Genomic DNA, 14902 nt, shown 5'->3' on the forward strand with positions numbered 1-14902 from the left:
ATGATTTTAGGAAGCTTCTATAAAGTGATTTAAAAAAAAAACGCCTTTGCAAAAGGTATCTTCTAAATAGTCTGTTACGCGAAATAAATTGTCCCACTTGTTTAATTTGATTCATCATAAGGCCGGCAACTGCAGGATACAGCACCATTCGAATTGTCAATTCTTGTAGGTTCATACATACATACACTAACATTTGGAACTACGTTTATTAAAAATGCAAAGAGCAGAGACATTTTAAAGTTTTTCATTTTCATTTTATTCACAATTCAGATATTTTTGGCAAAATTTTAACTTCTTTCATAATCTATCGATAAAACTGTCGACAACAACTATAAATTGACTATTTTAAATTTTATGAAACTGGCAATCCCGCAAATGTCATTTTACTCCGTACTAAAAAAATACTAATTTGTTACGTTACACAATTCGCACAGGTCATTGTAAATAAAATAACCTTAGCTCTCACTGCCCTGGGTTGGCTGGAAGAGATCTCTTTTAAAGATAGGTCCACCTTTGCTCCGTTTCTGTTAATTTAATATTTCTGATGTACATATTTTATTTGGTGCAACAAAGAATATATATAAAATTCTTTTATTTTCAGGCACCATAGGTCCATAGTTTGTTAGTAAGCAACCTTATACTATATTAGTAACAGCTGGCTGTATAGTGAATATATGGCGTACTGTATATGAAATGTACGTTAAAATTTTCAAAATCGAGTTGTCAAAATACGTAATATAAAATTCACTTTTTTTATGCTGCGTACAATTTCATTACAAAAAGTGGGTTCCGTTCCGTTCTGCGGCTATGAAAATTGAATCCTAAATTAAACGGTGGGAGAACGTAAAAAAAACGACAATTATGTTTTGATCTCAGTTACTTTATTAAATATTTAATTTTACAACCAGAAGTGGATGCAGTAACATTTCATCACATTATCGTACAATACACGTTATATATAGACTTGTGGTTACAGACACATAGCTAAAGAAAGATATATATATATATATATTATAATATAGAATCAAAAATTTAGACAAAATCGAGTATATAGGAATTACTAGGTACGAGGATATAATATTGTTTTCTAATGAGTATATGTTACTAATGATATTGGTGTTTACACACTAATGGCAGCGTTTCGGTTTTATAAAACTGATTCTAATTCAGTTGTCTACTAACATCGAAGCGGAATAATTTTCTGAACAATAGACACTACAATGTTGTAGTTTCTTTTCACATGCGACCGCGTCGCTGCCGCTAGTGAGAAAATGCCTTAAATGGAAACCCGTTAATAAACAATTCTACTCTACCAACAGATACGTTTGAAATTCTACTATAAAAGCAACAACTCGTAACAAATAAACCATTAACAGTCTGATCACACAAATTACAAATTAAATAATAAAATGTATATGCCATCTAGTTATTTACAAAAGTTAGCTAACTAAATAACAAAGAAACCTAATATTATTTTGTAAGTTCGTCCGCCTCTAGGCCCTTTCTAAATACTGACTGGCTATAGTTTTTATTGCGCGAAAAACTGTCTAACATTGTAGTAAGAACCACGGATTTTGTTCTTAGTAATACACATTGTCATTCACTTTTCAGCGCTATAATACACAGTAATAAAGGTTCTATATCGACAAGAATTTTCTACGCAAAGTTCTATGCTAAATAAATTAAAAGTCAAAGCCTAGTTTAATGGTGCTAGTTTCAGCTTCAAGAATTATCACGAATTAATTTTATTTTTTATTCGTTGTCCGTCAACTTTTCCTAATTCTTGAAGTAACTTACCCGCTGAGCCAAGGCAAAAAACACATTGGAATGCATTCATTTTCACTCACAGTACTTGGCTTGCGATACTAGCGCCATCTCTTATTCGAATATTGCTTTCAAATATTGTTTTTTTTTTATTTATCAAACGTGTTTTCGCAACCTCTTATAAATTTATAAAAGCTGAAGTCCATCATTATAAAATTGAAAATTTGTGTAAATATTCTAATATTCGTACGAATTTATTTTATTAGAAGACTACAGTCGATTCACAGTTTTGTTCGTATTGAAGCAGTGTATAACATAGCTCGCTCACAATTTAAATTCACGTGCGAGTGTGACAAGATACATTGGAGAGTATACAAGGTTACAATAGCAATGAAAATTCCAACAGCGGTCTTTATTCTTACACACTTACAGTCCAAAACGCCACTACATTGACAGCTATCTTTTCTCTTTCCTAAAATCTTCAGATCCTTAGCTAAACACTTCACTTAAATTAACATCAACGGTTCTGTCGATAACGGAACGTGTTCACATACCGACATTAACAAACGCCATCTGTTGTTGGAATCCTTTAACAATTTTTGAATTTCCCGCGTCTCACAGCTGTCACTTCGACGTTTTATTGATTTCACTCGAGCACGACGTGGGCAGAGTCGTGCCTCTGGCGGGAGCAGAACACGGCGCAGATGGCGGGTATGGCGCTTGTGAGCAGCCCGCCGCCCGCCGCGTGTTATGCGAACGACTCTTTAGTCGGACTTAGTTGCTTGCCCGATCCTGCGCTTAGGCGGCTGGCACGACCTTCAGGTGTTTGCGACCTAAAACAAAATATTTATTAATATACTGCATAGGGCAGGGCAATTAATTGCCCCATGAAGTAGACTGACAGATTAATAATAACTAAACTAGAAAGTATGGTTGTTTATTGGTTTTTATTGAGTATCATGATGTTCATTTACTTTTTATGAAATTACTCCATTACTGCCGTCCAATAATTAAAACGCGGCTAAGTGACAAAATAACTTTTTGAGATACACAAACCCAAAACACAAAAAATATCCTCGTTTTCAGAATATTGAAATTTTTTATGATACATTTTTATTGAATAGATAAAATATTTTTTTAGATATTTAATTTTCAGCTATCCGTCGTTAGGGTAAGTTCCGATAAGTCGAACACATTAACAAATTTTTACTGTTTTAAAAAAATAATTTTGTGCTCTATTTTCTGCTATTTAAAAGGGTTATTTAACTATTTGTCACTTTTTAGTTAGTAGACGGCAGACAGGGCAGGGCAACTAATTGTCCCATGAAGTAGACTGACAGACTAATAATAACTAAACTAGAAAATATGGTTGTTTATTGATTTTTATTGAATGTCAGGATGTTCACTTATTTTTTATGAAATTACTTTTTTATTATACATATCTATACATATATCTTAGTTTATTATACATTATTAACACAAAGATAAAGAAAAATTCCTTCTATCTGACAGTACGCTTAGTGTGGCCCCTCCCTAGCCCTCAGGCCATGTAGTTTTTGAGTTTATCGTGATCAGACAGACAGATGTAATGATTATAAAAGACATTGTAGATATATCTATATTTTATACATACAATGTACAAAAGTGATTTAAGAAGATTATTATACGATGTGGTGCAGTGCGGCCCGCTATAATGTGTAAGCCTCTAGAATATTTAGGTAGTTTGAGTTACCGAAGTTTAGCTTACAGCGATAAAAGTAAAAAAAATACAAAAAATCTGTAAATACTTCGTAAGGTCTGCTGAATCGATCTATAGCATAGCTCAGTTGGTACAGCGGTGACTCTAGTTTGGCATGCAGACGCAGGTTTGAGTCAGATGGAAGCAATTTTTCTTTATGTTCGATCTTTGTATTAACCGACGACCTCCGTGGTCGAGTGGTGTGCAAAACACCCGTTTTCAGAGCATCGCCAATAATGAGGTTCCGGGTTCGATCCCCAGCCGGGGCAATGTAAACAAAAACGAACTTTTCTGTGTTGTGTCGGGTCTGGGTGTTTATTGTACTTACGTTGTTTCCGATTTCCAAAAAACAAGTGCTGTAGTGTCTTACTTTGAGATCAGAGCAAAGTATGTGATGTTGTCTAATATTTATTTATTAATAATTAAGATTGGTTAGTTTTAATTTGTAATCAGGTGCAACCCAGATCAAGAATTTTGATGGCTATAAAACAGAAGTTTTTCTCAGAAAATTCTTTATTTGGGTTGTCAAGAATGACATTGACATTTAATTCCGTGGAATATTATAACAAATCCTTGTCTATATTATCTAATTAATACTCTATAATAGTACTTACTTCTGAGAATCGAGGTTCATAGAGGCACGCGAGGGGACCGACGGGCTCAACTTGTGATTAGCCAAAAATGTACCGATCGACTCGTCCGAGCTGTAGCTGTCATTGTCGCTGCAACGCAAATATCAAATTATTAATTAAAATATATTTTAACATAAAAATAAAATAACTTGCAAAACAGATTTCGCGTAAATAGCGTAAAAAAAGGTATTTAATTAATAACTTTTGTAACTATAGTGGCAAAAGATGATGGTTTGCATTAATATTAGACATAACTGGTGGTGGATTTTACCACGTCAGTCAACCGTGATCATGGGACCCGTAAAGGGCCCGAAACGTTGGTTTGTTTGAAAAAACAAATGTACGCCATTTGAATCTGAAAAAATAGTTTCATTTCCTATGTGTAACAATCGCGAAAACCTAAGGACTCGATAATCACTAACATGTTGAACTTACCTATCGGTATCCCTTGAGTCTCCCGGGCTAGACAGGTCTCCAGCAATGGCTTCCTGCAGCGCCGTGGCGCGACGTGCGGCCAGCCGTGCCTCGTCTCTCGCGGCCGCTGCCTCCGACGCCGCAGCGGCTGCAGCTGCCTCTGCTGCACATTTCGCGCGACTCGCCTCGTTAAGCTTCGCGTTTAGATTGGAGTTCTCTTCTTTTAGTTCTCTGTGGAAAGACATTTTGTATGTTAATATAATACGTTTTTTATAAAAAAAACCGACCTCAAAAACTCACGGAATTACATCCATTTGCCAAGTTTTATTCAAATCGGTTACCGGAAGTGGCGTGAAACCGGGAAAATTCATTCCCTAGTTTGCCATTCTTAGAGGTGGAATATTTTCTTCAAATTTAAATGGGACCACTTCTGAGGTACCCTCTTTCCAACAAAAAAAATATCGCGTAACATACATACAAAAAAACATACAGTCGAATTGAGAAACTCCTCCTTTTTTTGATGTTGGTTAAAAAAAAGATCTACAACAAGCACAGATAAATTCGTAAGGTCTGCTGGTTCGTTCCGTAGCTCGTAGCTGGGGCTATCGCTCTCCGAACTGAGCTACGGAAGGCGTTAGCAGACCTTTTCAATTTATCTATGTGCTTGTTGCAGATCTTTATTTTTATTCGCACCCCTCATGGAAGAATGGCATAAGTGGAGTTGAGTCACAAACGTTTATTGCTCCATTAGATACAGAAAAATATAACCCACATCCTCTCCAATTCTTGTAACTCTATCGACTAATATTGTAGATAGAGTTTAAAAACTGGAGCGGATGTAGGTTATATTTTCTGTATCTAATGGAGCAATAAACATGTTTGGCGTAACTCCACTTACGTCATTCTTTCATGAAGGGTGCCATTTATTTTTTCAATTAAATAATTTATTTATTGCTATACATGTACGGGCAGCGGCACATCAGACTACACATTTTTGTTCCAAAATCGCCTCCAGTGCAACGGAACAAGATACGTCAATATGTAGCTTGATGTGCTGGCGTGTGTACAACTATTGTAAATTGATCTTAAAAAATATCACAGTGACTGTAGGTTGATGAACCCTGTTAGGGCATTACAATATACTATATTTCATTTAGTTCAATTAAGAGAGGTTGCATGCAAATAATTTTTACAATATAACAAAACAAACGAAGTACATTACATTATATATGGTTCGGTTTTAACTGCTTACTTGTCTGTGAGAAACCTATGAAATGACAAATAATTGATAAGGGCAGTATACCTGAGCTGTCGCGTTAGCTTCCTGAGCTCGTCTGCTGCATGTTGCTCCTTCTGCCTGGCAGTGGCCAGCTCCGACGCCAGCTGTTCATGGGCTTCGCGCAATCGCGATAGTTGCCCTTCGAGGCGGGCACGCGCTGTCGCCTCTAGTTCTAGACTGGATTCCAGTTCCTGAAAATACGTATCCAATGTCTAACTACTCAACTAAAAGAAAAAATAACTTGCCACACTGATTCTGATTAGCAGGCAGTAGTTTTTTTTTTCGATTGAGAATATTATGAAGGAAACCATTGACTTACAAATAAAAAGGAAACCCAAAGTTTGATTTAATTTCTTGCTTAAACTTACGGCGCTTAGCTCGCAATCTTTGCTTAGTCGAAGTTAAGTTCTATTTATAAATTTCATCCTAAGACGACAATATAGTGCAGTATATTAAATCGTCTATATAATATGTAGTTGAATTTTAGTAACAGTAGAGCTCCTGAAAGAATTCGTTCAGGGAAGTACTGCGACCTTACCTATCTCTGCCGCCAAGCAGTAATGCTCATATTATTGCGTTCCGGTTTTGAAGGGTAAGGGTGTTGGTGAAATTACAGGCACATGGGACTTGTCAACTTGTTGTCTCAGGGTGACGGGCGCAGTAAAAGTGCCCCTCAGATCTTTGTGATTTAAAGCTCTGGGAGGCACTGCAATTGTCATGGACAGGCGTGTCGCTTACCACCATAACAAAAATTAAAAAGAGTGATTTATTTATAATAATAATAATAACGCACACGCTCAACATAGCCCAGCAATAGGGAAACCCTGTGTCGCGGGTGCCATGGACACACACATAGACAACCACCAATTACAACTATGAGTTTATCATGAGTCAAATAAATGTAGGCCATACAAATATTTCTTCCGGCCCGGGAATCGAACCTGGGACCTCTGCGTGGCAGTGGCAGGGTAACCGTTCGGCCACGGAGGCAGTTTTACCTTATTGCGCAGCTCCAATCTGCGTTCGGCCTCGGCGTGTCCCTGCGAGTGACCTGCTTCAGCGTGCGCCAGTCTGGCCGTGAGCTCGGCCAGTTTGTCCTTGGCTGCGCGTGCCTCTTCGAGTGCAGCATCAGCTCGGGAAGCCGCCTCGCGAGCTTCTGCCTGGGCCGCGCATAGGGAACTTGTGCTTGCGCGATATTTCTTCAGTAACTGTGGAGGAAATACATTTTCCACTAAACAACTATCTAAATCATATGATATGATCATATTTACCGACCGCTAATAAACACAAAAACGAAACATCAACAATAGTAAGTACAGTAATTGTCGAGTTATTTATTTATTTTTAATTTATTTTTTTGCTATTAACCATCCAGTATATAACCAGAAATAGAGACGAAATAAGGGCCATCCATCCCAAGGGCAACTCGTCAGGTGAATGGACATTATATCACTTTTAAATATCAACTCTCGTTTGCGATGAAATCACAAATTAGAAAACTGAAATTGTACAGCGCCAACAACTAACCTGTGTACATCTCCGTATATTCCAAAAATATTCTGTATTTATTGTAATAAAGATAATATCTCTAATAATGGGGACTGTTCCTGGGAAAAACAGCAAAACATCTAATTACAAAACAAACGATATCACATTTCATCGGTAATTAAATATTAAATACGTAATTTTTCAATTTTCGTCCATTATAGCAAAGCTCAAGTTAAACTGGTCGTATTGTCGACACGCGTCAATTGTTTCGAATTCTGGCTGGCCAATCGGAGCGCAGTTACCGTAATAATTTGGCAAAATAGTTTTTAAACAAATTAAATGACATTTCGTCTCTATTTCTGGTTATGTACTCGATGTAACTGACACACCAATTACAATAATGAGGCTGTGATCCATGCTCTGGATGTTACTTGGTAGAACAAATGTCGTTGGCCATTCAGCGCGGATATGCTGCCAGTGTTATGGTCCGGATATTTGAACCAGCTAACATTCAAAGCGGTCCTTTTTAACCGACTTCAAAAAAAGGAGGAGGTTCTCAATTCGACTGTGTGTTTTTTGTACCATTTGTGAAACGATTTTGATGATTCTTTTTTTGTTGGATGGAAAGAGGGTGGTACCTCAGTAGTGGTCCACCTCTCAAAATATTCCACCTCTAAGGGTGACAAACTAACGGATGAACGACTTTTGAGGTCGGTTTTTTTAGTACTCTGTACTGACATTATTCATTCTTATAGCTAAATAAAAATTACTAAGTCTGGTGAATTGCATTACAATAATTAAAGCAAGTTTATTAAAAATTTAAAAATAATTACATAAAATTAGGTATCTTTAAAATAATTTGTATGTTTTACAGTAGTAGTTTTAATTGGAATGTTTGTATGGAAAATTTAAAAACAAATTAATTAATTAATAACTTTTGTAAGTATAGTGAAAAATTGGATGGTTTGCATTAATATTAAACATAACTGGTCGATGACTTTATCATTTCATCAGCTGGTGAAATTACAAGCATACGAGACTTATTAACCTATGTCTCAAGTTGACAGGCGCACTGGCAGTGCCCCTTAGTCCTTTGTGATTTCAAGCTCTGAGTGGCACTGCAACTGTTAGGGACAGGTGTGTCGCTTACCATCAGGCGCACGACTTATTCGTCTCGTCACTTGCTATCATAAAAAAATAAACGTTGGTTTGTTTGAAAAAAAAAACGAATATTTAAACGCGATTTAAATAATACTAGAGTTTCACTTCCTATGTGTAACAATCGCGAAAACCTAAGCACTCGATGCTCTTTACTTCCTATCTGTCACTCTGCAACAATTATTTATTAAATAATACAAACCTCAGCAGCTTCCTCCTCGGCGTCGTCAAGCTGCGCCCGCGCAGCAGCGGCCTCTCTAGTTGCCATCAAGGCTCTGTCAGCCGCGTCGTTTCTGGCTCTAGTTGCTTCTTCCAGAGCGGCTGTTGCTTCGGCTGCTTCGGACTCGGCGGTTTGCTTCGCTTTCACTGCTGCTCGCACTGCTAACTCTAGGTCTTCCACCTTCAAACACAAATTGATTTTGTGGATTTTGTTGATGCACAAAGTAATTTATAAAATTTTGCTTATTAACATCCAGCAAAAAATCCGTTTAAATACAATACAAAGGTCCGCACAATAAGCACATCAGATGGCTCGATTCGTAGCTCTGGTAAGAGCGGTAGCCACGTTGAGGCAACAGATACTGGTTCGAGTCCAATCGGATTGAAGGGATTTTTTTGCAATTTGTACGATCTTTGTACATACATAAGCTCAGGCCCTAGTCCGACAGGCGAGGCAGGCAAAGTCCACGGAACGGCACCTTACTCTATCGTGATACAACTTTTGAGCCTCAAGTACATCAACTACCCTTTTCATACAACTTCTTTTATTCTTGTCACTTCGGACCCCAGCTTTTCTGAGAACATCACTGATCTGGTCAATGTAAGTCCTTCTGGGACATCCTCTTAAAACCCTTTCATCCACATTCGCGTCATAAATCTGGCGATCTTTGTATCGGTAAATATTAAATACCTGATTATTCGATAATGAAATGAATATAATATTTTTCGTTGCATATAAACACAGAACAACAATAGACCCTTAGTAAAAAAATAATAAGTTATTGTGCAACAGGCGACCTTATTGCTAGAAAATTGGGATACGCAAAAGAGGTGCAACCGAAGAATATGTTCATAAATACACTACATAATAAATACTAATAAATACATGTAGACAATATTAACACAACAAAAAAATAATAATTCAATAAAATAAATTTTAATGTAATTATTTACATCTGAAAAAGAAAAGTAGTCCAACTAAGAGTCCTTTATAGTTTTGTCATGTCTGTATGTAACACCTTTTTTATTTTCTGTTGAGTAATGAAAATATGTAGTTACTTGATTTTTAAGTTGTCTGATCTGTGCCTTGCCACCGCCTTCCTTCTCCTTCTGTTCGAGCATGGTTTGCGCGTCGCGTAACAGGGCACGGTATCTCTTCAGATCCCTGAAAAGAAATAGCAAGTTATTGTAATGACAGATATGCAGGTGTTTGTTCGATGACCTCGGTGGCCTAACAGTTTACACTACAGGCGATGGCTGAGGAGGTCTCGGGGTCAATTCCTGGTACGACTAATTTTGGAAATGGTTTTTTCTTTTTCAAATAATAATAAAAATAAAATATTTGTTTATTTTCTCTCATAATATTTTTTTCATAGTAATGGAACAGAACTTAACGGTACGATTAGCATATCGTTGTGAGAGACAGGAGCCTAATCTGTATCTAAATAATAACGCACGCACTCTAAGGCCCGCACTAAGGTGACCATGTATCGCAGGTGCCATGGACACACACATAGACACCACAAGCTACACCTAAACTCACGAAAGAAATAAATGTACGCCGTACAAATATTTTTCCCGGTACGGGAATCGAATCCAGGACCTCTGTGTGTCAGCCAAGCATGGTCACCGTTCTTCTGGGTAGTGCCCCGGGGTAAAATTCCGTTCCTCTGGTACTCATAATACAGGGAATTCCTTAGTTTGAGACCAAAAATAGATATGGTTGTCAGGCACATTATTCTTTTTTTGAATTAAAAATTTTCAAATAACTTTATAAAGAAAGAATTTTTCCAACACTGCCAAACTGTTTAAAATAAGATTAGTTGGCATAGCGTCTGGCGCGATTGGCTGGGAGACGTTGGTTCGATTCCAACCGGATCTGAGTGAAATTTTTTGTTAGTATTCGATCTTCGTTTAAAAATCAAACTAGTGGAATAACTTCACAAAAAATAATTGAATATCATGGTGGTGAGACATTCTGACATTCAATAAAACTTAATTATACGATGTAACATCTTGGGAGCAACAGATACCTCTTGAGGCGTGTGACCAGCTGTTGCGTGTCGTGGTTCTCAGCCCTGGCGGTTTCCTCCAACGCGGCGAGGCGTCTCTCAAGCTCGTGCCGTTCGCGCAGCAGCAGCGAGCGCTCGGCGTGCTCGCTTTCCAGTTGACTTTCCAAAACTGTAAGAAAAAAATAATTTTTCACTTCTCATGCTCTTAAAGTTCGTATTTATGCTGGGTGTAGCTGCATGAAATAGGATTATATGCTGTAGTGCATAAAATAGGATTTTATGCTGTAGTGCATAAAATAGGATTATATGCTCTAGTGCATAAAAAAACATCACATTAAATCTTCTTATCTTATCTTCAACTTAAGTATCCACTCTTGCCTGCGGCTCGGGTGGATATAAGCGTCTCGGTTAAAATGACGCATTTTATGCACTTGTTGTACAATCTGCTATTTCACTTCTCATGCTCTAAAAGTACGTCAATATAGCCTAACGTAGAGGGAGTAAAGTATATCCTTTAACCTTAACCTACCCTAGGAAGTAAAAAGTGTCGAATACAGTTAAGAACGACATCTCTAGCCAGGGCTGGTAGCTGCAAAGTTAGCTAACTGGGTGGCGAAATACTTTCATAGATTTGTCATAGATGGCACTACGGCTAAAAAAGTCGTTAAAAAACCAAATACAACGATCCGACAACAAGCACATAGAATCGTGAAGTTCGCTGGTTCGTTCCGTGGCTTCAGACGTCAGCTCGGATCGCAGGATTTTTTTCTAAGTGTTCGATCTTTGTATTAACAATTATAACAAAATGAATATTATTTTATTTATGCGATGTTTCGTTGTTGTTCGACGTTAGTACTTTAGTTCAAAATTAAAAACTTTTAATCCCATTTTTATTAATCGATTTTTTTTCCAACTTATATTAGGTCATATTACAGTAGTTTATTTATTTAAAAATATTAACGACCAAATGGTAAAAAAAAAATTCTGGACATTGTTGAAAACGACTCACTTTTCAGTTTCTTAGAAGCATTGGCTCTGGTTTCCTCCATCTCGTCATCTCTGGCGGCGGCTTCAAGACGAGCCTCCTTGCGTTGTTGCTCCAATAGCATTTCGAGGCGCAGTTTTGAGCTCTCCAGCAACTGAGAATAGAAACAATAGTTTAAAAAAGTCCATATGATCAAGCGACGACAGCATATAAGCCAATCATGTAAAGAAGAACAAATAATATACACTCCCGGATACAATATTTCGAGCAAGTTTGCATTTTTGTTTAAAAAAAATTTAAAAATACAAAAATTTTCCCTGGTTTTACAAGTCCAAATTTTCAACAGGGACTTATGGAAATGATTAATATTATAACAGCATTGGCTGAAAGCCGGTGAGGACGAACGATTAACGCCTGTTAACGCTCTCCAAAAAAAGTCGACCACATTACATCGGTAAGGTTTACTTTCATTTCTTAAAACAAAAAATCTATTACGTTAAACAGAAAATGGAAATAGTATTTTAAATTATCAATAATTAGGGACGGACAGTTGTTGCTAGACCGCGTCAAATATGTGACAACTTTGTACAGCGCCTCTGTTGGCCACAATACGAAGTAACCTAACGACAATTCTTACTTTTGTGGGTTTTCTCACCTGTATCTGTCCAGCAAGATCGTCAAGTTCCTCTTCCTGGTCCCTGACCCGCCTCTCAAGCTCTGTCTTGGCTCTTCGCAGCGCCGTCACCTCGTCGCCGCCGCCGCCGCGTTCCTCCAGTTCGCGCGTCGCTGCAGCCAGGCGTTCTTCTTTGAGCTCTAGCTCGAGACGGGCCTCCTGTTTACAAATTTACTTCCAACGTTAAAAACTTTATGATCTCTATGGCAACGTTTGATAGACGTCGATGTACAGAGCTTCTATTTTTTCAATGTCCTTCGGCAAACTTCGTGTTTCAGCTGTCGTTGGGTTTTATTTAGTTGCCATTCGCCTTTGGTAAAGATCGGACGCTTTCAGTCGATTTGGAAGTATACAGAGTGGCTATTATTTTTTATTTATTATAATAATTATCATTTTTATTATTTACTATTATATTAAATACAATTTTATAGTAAATACCTGTTCGATCTACTACACACTAACATAGCTATGTCAGATGAAGAAATAAGTTCAGATACGAACTGAATTGAAATGATTAATAATCGGAAAAATATTCATTATTAGTTATATAAAAAAAACACACTTTATATACTTTACATTTTTGTTGCTTGCTTATTGACACGGAGTAAATATTATTAAAAATAGGGAAATAGTTTTACAGCTGTATATAGTTCACATGGTAATCAAAACAACAATAAAGTACGTTGTTCAAAATTAAAATTATTATAGATTTAAAATTTAATAATAAATGGGCTTGGAAATTAATACTCGCGAGCAATCGGAAATCCGATAATAGCCGAGGAACATTGAGAAAATATAAGCACTGTACTGTAATCTCGATCAGATTGGGAATGGCCTTAAAATAAAGCCAGTTTAAACTTTCTTAGTTACATACTAAAAATGAATCTGCAAGTATGAAGAGATTTATACTACTAGAAGGTTCATGATCTCTGCTTTCTTTAGTAGGAGACAGGCATGTTAAACATTTTACTCACTGCCTACATTACTTACAGAAAGACTTTGTTCGATGGCATATTTTTCAGCATGAGCCTGGTCTCTTTCGCGAGAAAGCCGTTCTTTGGCAGTTCGCTCACGCTTCAGTTCCTCCTGAGCTCCATGTAACTCTGCGTCGAACTTGCGCTGGCGCTTCTCTAATAAGTTATTACGGCATGTCTGTAAGAAAATGACGAAGTTGTGAAATGTTTTGTGTCAGGAATGTTTAGGGGATTTTCTAAGTAAGGTTATTGAGTGATAAAAATATCTGATCATTTGACAAAAACATCAACATGTTAAATAATTTAAGACTGTTTTTTAACATTGTTTAATAAAACGTTATTTTTGTAAAACATTTTGATGTTTCAACTTCTAATTACATTCCAGGCTTCTAGTAGGATGCTTCAAAAAAAAAAAATTTTCAATGTAAAGCCTTGCAATTTAATCCTTATATATTGTTGGAATGTTTTCGTTACGCAATGAAAAATATTACATAATAAATTCGTACCCTGTAACTAAACCGTAACAAAGTGTTACCTGTTCATCAAGTAGTGATCTCAAATCGGCCATGTCGTTGGTGAGTTTCTGCAGTTTGCGCTTCCACTGCGCCGCCACCGCGCGTTGCTCCTCCACCTCCTCGTATGCGTCTTGTACCTGTATAGCGAATTCAGAGCGTTTAATAAGAACAGTATCTGTAATTTTAATGTGCGAGAAAAAGACAAATATAACGAGAGACTTCCATCTTAAAAACTGATATGAATATATGCATACGTATACAATATACATATACGACGACGATAGGACGACGAAGTCGCGCGCTCATTGGAACCTTAGGATTTGTTGTGATTAAAAATGTTTTTAAGGTACAGATGACGAGCTGATGTGAATGACACATGATGTATTGTTAAATCGGTTAAACTGCCCGAAATGGAGGGCAAAAACTATTTACAACGCAATATTTGTTAAATGAAAATCTATAAATATTTGTTGTAAATCGAGTTTTGTTTAAATTTAGTAATACTACTACAAAATGTTTATTGCTTTATTCTCTGGACGATTCGATTTGCCTTTCCACTGAATCGAATCACTTGAAAATCGATACAAAAAATCATTAGATAGTATGCATTTCAACCTATCTTCATAGAAATCGAATCCATAGTAATGAAAATCCACAGGATTGCAAGGTGAGTAGACATTGTATGGAGATGCCTCCTTTTCGTGTAAAAAAAAAATTACATCGATATTTGTAATAAGTATGGCATTAACCAAATTCCGTATTCGGCGTTTCTGCCCAAAATTGTGGGCAGATGTGGGCAGAAACGCCGAGTTAGTGTTAGTGAATCTGTGCACGGTCGCAGCGATAACAATATTGTGTAGTGATAACACTTTTTGTCTCCCTTTCAATTGCGCATATAAATTATGGGACAAAAAGGACAGCCAGTTTTGGGCATGTTTGTTTTTGTTTGCATACTAAATTAGGGACAGTGCTATGAACACTCCCGGACACATAATTCGAACCTTGCATTTTTATCCTTAAAGGGCAAGAATATAAAAATATAATTATCGTT

At 36.9% G+C, this 14902-nt stretch overlaps 1 protein-coding gene across 3 annotated transcripts in view; it reads right to left on the minus strand.

The window, feature by feature from the left end:
• Positions 1–1974: 1974 nt before the first annotated feature.
• The window catches only part of LOC113240658 (unconventional myosin-XVIIIa), a 391151-nt gene continuing 378223 nt past the window's right edge, over positions 1975–14902 (minus strand). For 2 of the 3 annotated variants that reach the window (XM_026478018.1, XM_026478019.1), the window contains 12 exons: positions 13872–13988; positions 13353–13514; positions 12345–12521; positions 11714–11843; positions 10726–10873; positions 9752–9857; positions 8676–8873; positions 6826–7035; positions 5852–6018; positions 4570–4779; positions 4117–4224; positions 1976–2597 (listed from right to left, as the gene is read on the minus strand). In XM_026478018.1, the coding sequence (XP_026333803.1) occupies positions 2513–2597; positions 4117–4224; positions 4570–4779; positions 5852–6018; positions 6826–7035; positions 8676–8873; positions 9752–9857; positions 10726–10873; positions 11714–11843; positions 12345–12521; positions 13353–13514; positions 13872–13988 (1818 nt within the window). In that variant the 3' untranslated portion in view covers positions 1976–2512. Of the gene's footprint in view, positions 2598–4116; positions 4225–4569; positions 4780–5851; positions 6019–6825; positions 7036–8675; positions 8874–9751; positions 9858–10725; positions 10874–11713; positions 11844–12344; positions 12522–13352; positions 13515–13871; positions 13989–14902 lie in introns of all 3 variants that reach the window. The other variant, XM_026478017.1, reaches the window with a different exon arrangement.

The sequence above is a fragment of the Hyposmocoma kahamanoa genome, unplaced genomic scaffold (genome assembly GCF_003589595.1).
Source record: "Hyposmocoma kahamanoa isolate Upper Pololo Valley unplaced genomic scaffold, ASM358959v1 160, whole genome shotgun sequence".
Lineage (NCBI taxonomy): Eukaryota > Metazoa > Arthropoda > Insecta > Lepidoptera > Cosmopterigidae > Hyposmocoma > Hyposmocoma kahamanoa.